Here is a 10000-nt window from a genome sequence, read left to right as displayed (position 1 = left end):
CACAAAGACCATGTCGGTGGTGCTCCTGTTGGCTCTGAAGCCACACAGGTTCTCTGGGAGGTGGTCTTCTGCTATGGTAGGCACCAGCTTGTTCAGGAGGACTCTAGCAAGGACTTTTCCTGCGGTGGAGACCAGAGTTATCCCCCAATAGTTGAAGCAGTCAGATTTTTCCCTTTTATTCTCGTACAGGGCAGTGATGACTGCATCGGGGAGATCCCGTGTTAGTTTTGCCTTGCTCCCAGCAGCAAACCAAGAGCTTGTGAAGTTTGGTTTGTAGCTCTGGGCTTGCGGATCTTAGGTGGAATTCCATCCACTCTAGCTGCCTTTCCACTCTTCAGCTGTTCTATGGCCTTGACAGTCTCCTCTAGTGTAGGGCTCTCATCGAGTTCTGTTTTCACTGGTTGCTGGGGGATGCCCAGAATTGCCAAGTCACTGGCGCTGAAAAGTGTCTGGAAGTGCTCCGACCATCGGGTTCAAGATGGCTGCCTCGTCTGTGAAAAGTGCCTGTCCGTCTGCACTGCGCAAAGGGCCGTGGACATGGTATGATGAGCCATACGCTGTCTTCAAGGCTTTGTAAAACCCCCTGTAGTCTCCAGTGTCAGCACAAAGCTGAGTTCTCTCTGCGAGGTTGTTCCACCACTCGTTCTGGATTTCGCAAAGCTTGTGCTGGAGGTTGCTGCATACGAGGCGGAAGGCTGCTTTCTTCACAGTGCATGACAGCCATGCAAGGTGTGCCTTATGGACAGATATCTTCTTTGCCAGCAATTCCTGGATCTTCTGGTTGTTCCCATTGAACCAGTCATTAATTTAAAGGCCACCGAAAGGGTGATGTAGCAGCTCTCGTAACGTGTAACGTGATTGGGTTGCTACCCTAGCCCAAAATCAACGACTAAACAATTGAAACAATGAGTTAGACTCAAAAACAATAGAAGCTGCTTACGATACCAAACAATAGCAGGTTATGAGAGCTGCTAGACTTCTGAGAATGTGTACTTTTCTGCAGGGTCCACTTGAAGAGTCGGGGTATATACACTAATTAACCCTTTCACTCCTGTGGGGTTCCCCATTGACGAGTAAAATCGTCTGGCGTTAGACAGAGTAAAATCTACAAGTGTCACTCTTGGGAGTGAAAGGGTTAAAGAGTGTGGCATACTTGTTGTTGCTAGGTGGGAGGCACAAGGAGATGCTGCAGTCAGTCTGAGAGTGACGGGTCGGAAGGTTCTCTAGCTTGGAAGTGATTGAGGCCCCATGAAACCGAGGCCAGAAAGGCGTCTCTCAGTCTCATGCTTGCCTGACCAGTACATGGTGTAGCCGATGCCATGTTCTTGAAGGCTGCCTTCCCCATGGAAACAGACTTTGCTGAGGGCAGCGATGTTGATCTTGAGTCTGGCCTCTTACATTTAATGTTATTTCTATCATAATTTGTAAATTTTTTTGCTTAAATTCCTTCTACGTTTGTAAAGTGCATTTGATCATCTTTATGATATTTGTGCTAAATAAATTTTAATTATTATCATTGTTATTATGTCAGGCGAGTTCATGCAGCGAGGGCTGTAACCCAGTGGAGGTGCGGATCACCATAAAGCGGGATTGTTATTCAGAATTCCCTTCTCCTAAGCAAGGTGTCTATCAAGGCTAGTGGGTCTCACCTACCCAACTCAATGTCGTTTCCCTGGCTAGGGAGTCTTCGTTACTAACATTTGCCAAAGGTGTCACCCCAGACTCTGGTGGGTGGGAGCATCCATATTCCCATGGTAGGCTAAAGCACCAGCTTGCCCTAATTAATCATCTCGGGCTAGAGCCCAACACATGAGTGGTTGCTTATAGCAACACATGGTTTAGTAACTTACCTTTGTAGTTAAAACAATTCTCTCCATGGTAAGGCCAGGAAAATATTTATCTCTTTCTTTCATTTACCAGACATGAGTGTAAATGTTTACCAATGATCTCCTTCATGACAATTCTATCAACATTTGTGGCTTTTCCTAGCGTATTTAGAACGTGGTGAATGAAGAGAGATCGGTTTCTTTATGATTATGTTGTTATTGATTTTGAAGGTCAGACCACACCCATTGAACTTGGCAAAACTGCTGAAGAATCAACTGTGGAAGCTGTCAAGGTTTCTCATCTGAGGTAATAGCTCGGAGCATAATTATTATGTATTATCTTGACTGAACACTGCAATCAAGAGAAAATGCATATTAAATAATTTTATTGTTATAATAATAATAATAATGTTGACAACAATAATAACTAGAACCATAATAATTAGTGTAATCACAATTATGGTGACTAGTATATACTGTTGGGGCGATATCCTGAACGTACACTGAATTCACCAAGTTCAATTACTCCTTAAATAAAAATTCGAAAACAATGCAATCAAAATATTACACATCCTAATTAAATCAAATAGGTATAAACAATAAGCACATACATGTATGTCTAGAAATTAATGAGTCAAATGAAAACTGTTGAATGCATGTTTGAAGAAGTTTTACAAAATTTTGTTTTTCAAGTTTCAAAAGGTGTTAACAATGATGATTGTTTCCTTCTTTAATTGGAAACCCAAGGCTTTAAAGCCCTGTTAGTTACTGTGTAGGTTCAACAACTACAGTGTACCATCACAGCTTACAATGCACAGGTTCAGTTTGGCATCCTTTACTTTTTAGTGGCACTGTTCAACTGTAACTTGAAAAATAAAAATTTGGTGAAAGGTAAAGTAAAGGGTAAAGTCACTTTATTTAATTAATGTTGATAGTTCCTTCAGCTACAATGTTGGTATCAGTGGAAGCCGACGGTGCACACTTTACCCCCCTTCCGCTGTCAGTGCTCCATTTTATGTAAGACATGTATGTCAAAAACAAGTGCAAGTGTTTCATCAGGGGATCCAAACACCAAGAGCCAGATGAAAGTGGAATGCTTTTATTGTTTCGAGGTGCTTGGAACCCCTGATGAAACACAAAGCAAACGTTTTGACATGACTTCTCAACCTTTTGTTACAAGTATGAGTGTAATGTGATATCTTTTGTTTTATCGGACAAGTGATAGTTATTGTAAAGGAAATGAATATTCAATATTTGGGGGAGTTTAAAATGTAGAACTTTTGAAGAAATTTACATAATGTACAGGGTGATGGAGAGTGAGTCAGAATCACGTCGTTTTTGCCTGCCAAAATCGTCTTTTCAAGTTTAATTAAACTAAATATAATAATAATTGGGCTGCAAACATTTTCACCAAATGGCTGAGGTTAAGAGAGGTACAAGTGCCGGTCTTGGGTAGTGGTGGACTTTTCAAAAGACTACGAAGTACAAAAGGTTTAAGCCCTGAGTGCAGACATGCTCTTTCACTGAACTATGTGGTGTCCCAATTCGTTTCAATCCTCTGCAAGCTAAAGATAAGAGGTACTGCAAGAGTTTTATGTTGAATATTTGGGAAATTTAAAATGCATTGTGTGGGCAGTTTATTTATTTGTGGGTTTCTTTTTCAAAGGTTTATTAGCACAAAGGTTCATTTAAATTCAAGTGTCTTCAATCCGTTTTTGAACTAGCTCGGGCGTTTCTTGAAATGTAGTTTTGTTCAGTATCAAGATTCATGCACCTAACCAAAATGAGGCACTCGGATTGATTAATAACCTTATGAATTATTATTGAGTTGAGAAGGATATTTCAACCTATAGCTACAGGGATCAGAGGAAAGTTGAAACAGACGTTGAAGTCACTTAGGATTGAACTGGGGACCTCTTGGTCTGAAAGCCGCACACTAACTAACTGAGCTGTGCCTGCTCCTAAATAGTTTTATCAAACGAGTTAATAGAGGTAGGTTAACCACCAAATGAAGATTTCCAAGCTAGTGTTTTGAGCGTTAGACCTATCTCAGAATGAGGAAGGGCTAAGGCTTGCAATGTCTAAGCAAGGAAGGGCTGACTCTTGAAATGTAATTTGGTGGTTAATTGCCTTTATCAAGTTACTTGGAAATTCAAAATTTTCGTGTTTCACTTCCCACTGATGCAGCACTACAGTTGCGTTTAATTAGAAACTAACCCTTCCTTCATTTGTGCAACTTAGCTGATGATGTCACATGTGCAAGAAGCTGTTAATCCATAATTTGGCATTGGCATTAGATTCAAGAGTTGAAATTATAACTAACGGTGCAGCTGACTGACCCACACTCCACTCCAGGATTGCACCTAATTAAATGCGTGCCCAATTTGACATCCAGCACAAAGTGTCTCTTCAAGGCTAAGCATTTGCTACCTATATTTCCAACAATAAGATTATTGTAAAGGTTAGAGTTATTTTTTGGTTACTAGGGTACAATGTAAATGCAGCCGTTTATCTTTACTTAAATAGCAGGGAACGCTTTGTGATGTTAATTGTCTGTATTCCGAGACATAAGTAAAGAAGAGCAAGGGGACACTTTGTATCGCAATTCAATACAAGTTCAATCTAATTAGGTGCAATCATGAACACATTTTGACTGACCGGCTTCTCTATGTTCCACATGACAGATAGGACTTTGGTCAAAAATAAATAATGGGGTCTCTATCCAAAAACCTAGATCTTCAGAGCCTTCAGACCATAACAACATACTGGTATTGACCCCTGCTTGAGCTCCTTTAAATTCCTTGAGTGCTTTCTTAAAGGTATAATGTCAAAATGTTTGTCTTTGTCAAGTGGTTCAAGACAGTTTACTCGTATTTTCATCCACAGGCAGTATTTTCTTGTTCTAATTAAAGACAGGCCCCTGCAGTTGTGGGATCTGAAGAATCTTACAGTTCTACGAGAGATGCCATCTAACTTCAACTCTGTCACAGCCTTGGTGTGTTTTATTGAGCTCGATAATTGTATGGAGTATAAATTCAACAACAAAATATACAAAAACTCTAAAAATGAAACGAGGTTTTCTGGTTGTCAAAAATTCAAATTGTTTGCCTTCAGAGGGGAAATAGACGGAGATTACTTTATGGATGGTGAACGTGTACAACTTTTATTCATGAATTGTGAAGAATGGCAAATGAATGAGTGAGTTTGCTATTCTTCACAACTTTGCACTAGTGGAAAATGCCCTGCATCCAATCAAACATGGCACACAATGATTTTTCACCAGTGAAATTTCATTGTTTGCATTTCTGATTAACTGTGACTAAAAACAAAACAATTTTTCATCGCTGTCATTTCTGAGAATAAATCTCAGTACTTGTATGATAAACTGGATTACCTGAAGGTACATGTACCATCTTCAAGTAGATTTGAGAACAAACAAATTCGACACACATGTACATTGTCAGGCCCAAGAATTGAACCTGAGTTATAAAAGGCAGGGAACTCAGGGTTTTCAATAAGAATTTTAGTAGGTGGCAAAACTCCAGAAGTAGGCAGAGAATGGAAGTTGCTTTCCAAGCACCAAAGGCACGAGCTTGTAGGGGGGCCCTCCCCCCAGAAATTATTGAAATTTGGACCTCTTAGAATGCATTTCCTGCATTCTGGAGCACTAATTAGGGTATTTAAACACAACACTAATATCATTAAATTCTGGCTTTTTTATTCAGAGAGAGTACATGAAAACTGTAAATTTTTGAAAATCAGTTGATGGCAAGACATACATGTACTTTGGGCGTTGAAAAGATGCTAAAATATTGTGACATAGCCCCCTTTGCATTCTCCTTTGCATTCTGTACTGCTGCATACAATGTATTTTATCAATCATGACCAAAAAGATCTTTTGTGAATGTCGTCTTGTCAAGCTTCAAATGTACCGGTAGTTTGCAAGTTAGGTAGGTCAGCTTACACCAAGTACTGGACTGCTGGACAGCTGCCTCAAAAACGTGTGTGTTTGATCTTTGACATGAACAGAGAAACAGAAAATTATTGCAGCCGAAAAATTACTCAGAATTCAGGCATCTCTTTTGTTTTTCATGAGCAAAACTTTCCGGGTCCAAGGTTTGTGTTCTGTGTGAATGTTTCTCATGTTATTTGTAAAATTCGGGGTAACTTCCAAGGAGAAGTAGGCGGCGGGTTTACGGGCAATAGTCAGCAAATTTTGCCAGCCACCGGCTCTTATTGAAAACCCTGGGACATTCACCACTGCACCAGACCCTGGGCGTGGCTTAGAACTATATAAATGAAAAATGTAGTCACTCACTCTGTCATTAGCTTTGTTGTGTGTTTTTTAAAGCTAGTTAGCTTGTCATCTAAGTATTTGATGTAATATTATATACAGTTAGCTTCAAACTTTATTTGTCATCTGAGAGATCACCCTTCTAGTACATGGGTATTCCCATAAACTGCTAAGAGACTTGAAAAATTAATGTTTCCTTCTAAAGGAATGGTCTCCATCACACCACTCCAAGCATCAAAAGAAAAAGTTGAGTCAACAGCTTGAAATGAGTCCATCAGGAATTGCGGCAAGTGTTTTGGGTTCTGGCAAGACAGCTGATCACTCAACCTCACAGGTAAAAAAGGCTCTCAGTGTTACACTGCAATTATTATGGCTTGCATTTCCCCATCTTTTGCTAGGATTGACCCTATTACAAGAATCTACAGGGCTCCATGAAGTGAAGTTGAAGTACTACATGTATGTACCTCTAGAGAATCACTGCTGAGTTTCATCAGTATACTTAGTCCAAGTGAGATAATGAGTTAGCTTGCAGAGGGCTTCATGTCACAAACAAATGACCTTCCAGGGCTCAAATTTATTTTTTGGATTACTAACCTTTTGGGTTAGTAGACATATTTTTCACCAACCAAGTTATAAAGTTTGGTATCTAAGTTCACAATTTATGATATCTTCAAGGAGTAGATGCAATTACATGATGACGTAAATGAATTCAGTTCAGTATTTACTCAATTTCTCGCTCATTTACTGTGAAATAATAACGGTATATCCAGAACTCATTCTTTAACAGCTGTTTGAGTCAAGCAAAATAATGTTTTTTCCTACTCCTGCTGAAATGTACTTCCCTCTTGTTTCGGAGCCACAGAGCCACCGTATAGTGATACTGCTTCCAGAGTGGCCATGCGTTGCCATTTCATTTCAATCCTCCCTTGCTGTTCAGTGCAGCACTGCAGGCCACATTGACACATCATAATGCCAAAAAAATTAGGCAGGATATTCTGCAATTGCTCCACCCTGTATTCTGTAGTGCTCCCATTTTTCTTGTTCATCAACGTAACTTTCAGCTGAAGCTTGCCTAAGAAATAAATCTGAAGATCTCCACATGATTCAGTACCTTGCGAAGGATAAGTTGGATGATTACAAGATGGCAGATGTGATAAAGTTATATCCAGATCCCTAGATCCAAAACAACTTTGTCCCCAGAGCCTTACCACTCAAAATGGCAGCAAACTCACGGTTAGATTTGGTCGTGGAGTTGGTTAGAAGAAATTGTCAGCCTTTCCTAAAAATTAACATTTATTTGTAAAAGCGCCATTTCTTTAGCATAATATTTAATTTTAATAATTAAATACATAAGAAAAAATATTTATAATATGGGGCTAGTTGGGGGCATTTTTAGTAACCAAAGGTTGAAAATTACTATCCATTGGCTGACTGGTTACTGTTAATTTCGAGCCCTACCTGCAGAACTTTTATCTGCAAGGACAATGTTATTATTTTTCTCTTAAATTTTACTCTTTTTCAGCAACCGTGGTTAAGAGAACATTTTGTTTGTGTGGATCAAGACAAGCTACTTTATCATTTTCTTGTTGAAGGGACAGTGGTCAAGGATGGTTCCAAAGTTCAGTGTGATGTGAGTCTTTAAAACCATTTCTGCCTTTACGAGGCAATTGAGACAAGGTCGCCTTCAGTTAATGTTGAAGGCTGTATTTTTGACTTAAAAAAAAGGCAAAGTCACTTTATTTAACGTCTGTAGTTCCTTCAGCTACAAGGCTGGTATCAGTGGAAGCTGATGGTGACCCCTTTACCCCCCTTCCGCTCTCAGAGCTCCATTTAGAGTTTTCTTTTATTGGTCACGTGACCATGGGCGTGGCATGTTGACGTCATATTTGGGGTCATTGGTTCAAAAAAGTTGGAAACTGATCAAAATAATGCCAAATTCTCTCAAGTTACTTAACCATTACATCTTTAGCAACGCACCCCAAAAAAATACGTCTGGGGGCCCTTGAAGTTGGGAAGAAGAGAAAGGAGACAATTAAAATTTCAGTGCATCAAATTACTTGCATTTCTGGACATATCTGGCATGTTTTCAGCAAAATATTATTGTCATTACATTACCTTGAACTTGCACAAAAAGTTCAACTAATTGTGCTACAGGAGCCAACCAAAGCAGACTTCTGGGTTTTTTTTGTGTGTATTTCCACTGCATTTCCCTCCTTGCCATGAGTAAAAAAAAACACATTGAGAGCGTTGCTGACATAACATAGTCTTGTGAAAACAATGTTATAGTTTTTTGCTTGGTCTATACTGATTTAAAAACAACTTTGAGACTTCTACACTGCAATGCAAACACAAAAATATAAGTAATTATACATGTATATGTATTTTATGTATATAGTTTCCATTTGGCTTGTCAGATGGCTCAGATTGGTTGAGCACTGCACATTGTAGTATTCAGAGGTCATGGATTCATATTGTCTTCAAGCTTGACTTTTTCATGGTTTCCTTTTGTACATGGTGTTAAAAAACATGATATTATGCATTAATTGCAATGTTAAGCATTCTCCTGTTGCCTCCTCCTAGAGCACTCTAGGACTTGTTACTTACATTGCTTGGAAAGGGGACTTGTTGGTGTTATGTGACATGGATGGAAACTTAAGTATCTGGGAATTAAAAGCCAGGATCACAAGGTAATATTATTGCTGAGGAATCGGTAACCACACATTTTGTACTACGCTACACACTTGAGTACTAAAATATTCCTTCTATGGACAAGACCATATAGATAGTTGAATGGGAAGAGTCACTTTTAAGTCTTCAATAGGCTTCATTCGATATACCGGTATCAATATTCACACATGGCTTAGTGGCTTTATGGTTAACCCAATGACTCCTGGGGGTTCCCCACTGACGAGTAAAATGGTCTGGTGTTAGACAGAGTAAAATACTAAGTATGGCTGGTTTAGGGGTGAAAGCTGGTTTAATTTGAACATATTTTGTTTAGAAATCTCCCTTGAGACTTGAGACAGAAAACAGAACTGAGCTTTGAAATTTGACCATAAAATCTCGTAGCCATGCCTGAATATAAAATATCAAACTCAGCCTACTGAGAGAAATTTACAAGATTCTTTATCAGTTTGATACATCTACATGCACTTATTCCTTTGACTGAGATGGACTGGACTGGCAAGAAGCGGCTATCATTTCAGATAAGACTTTTTCACTTGAGCATTTGCACTGCGCTGTACATTATTACACTTTATCATATGGCTTGTGTTTGTAGCCGATATAACGTGCGCTCTGATTGGCTAATTGTGACTGAATTGTAGGGTATTATTCTCCCCTAATGCCCACGGGCTTATTACGGGCTTGCAAAAACAAAGCAAAAGGTAATTAAAAAGCCATATAATAAACTACTTACTAACCAAGGTAGCTCGAGCCGTACTGGGCAATATTGGCCCTCAGTCGTTTTTGTACGGACCGAGTGCAGCGAGGTCCGTACTGCCACGACCTCGGGCCAATATTCCCCAGTACGGCCCTCGCGCTCGGTTAGTGAGAAGTTAGTACTGTCTCTGCACCACAGTCATTGCCTTATCTTTTAGGCATTTCAAGATTTTTTTAAGTATTTTTTTTTGTTGTAATTGCTCAGACACCTTTTATTTAAACATCTTTTGTATAATATTTTACTGTACCTCCAGGACACAAATAACATTGTTCATTATGGGGACTTATAGTCTCCTTCGCAGCTGTTACCCGGTATTACATGTAGGATCGTCGTACAAGTTTCCTCCTCACTAACGGCGGCTCACTTGAACTCTGGATTCCTTTCCCTAAACTGACCAATAAGGAGCAGACTTTCATTTTCCAGAAACCTGGTCCTAGT

At 39.5% G+C, this 10000-nt stretch overlaps 1 protein-coding gene across 1 annotated transcript in view; it reads left to right on the top strand.

The window, feature by feature from the left end:
- Positions 1-10000, top strand: part of LOC138043995 (WD repeat-containing protein 11-like) — a 42347-nt gene that overhangs the window by 18769 nt on the left and 13578 nt on the right. Inside the window, exons 9-13 of the mRNA XM_068890555.1 lie at positions 2058-2133; positions 4713-4821; positions 6326-6454; positions 7643-7750; positions 8701-8807. Of these exons, the coding sequence (XP_068746656.1) occupies positions 2058-2133; positions 4713-4821; positions 6326-6454; positions 7643-7750; positions 8701-8807 (529 nt within the window). The remainder of the gene's footprint in view (positions 1-2057; positions 2134-4712; positions 4822-6325; positions 6455-7642; positions 7751-8700; positions 8808-10000) is intronic.

The sequence above is a fragment of the Montipora capricornis genome, chromosome 3 (assembly GCF_036669925.1).
Source record: "Montipora capricornis isolate CH-2021 chromosome 3, ASM3666992v2, whole genome shotgun sequence".
NCBI lineage: Eukaryota > Metazoa > Cnidaria > Anthozoa > Scleractinia > Acroporidae > Montipora > Montipora capricornis.
The sequence above is the reverse complement of the archived record's forward strand: the minus strand, read 5'-3'. Positions and strand labels throughout refer to the sequence as shown.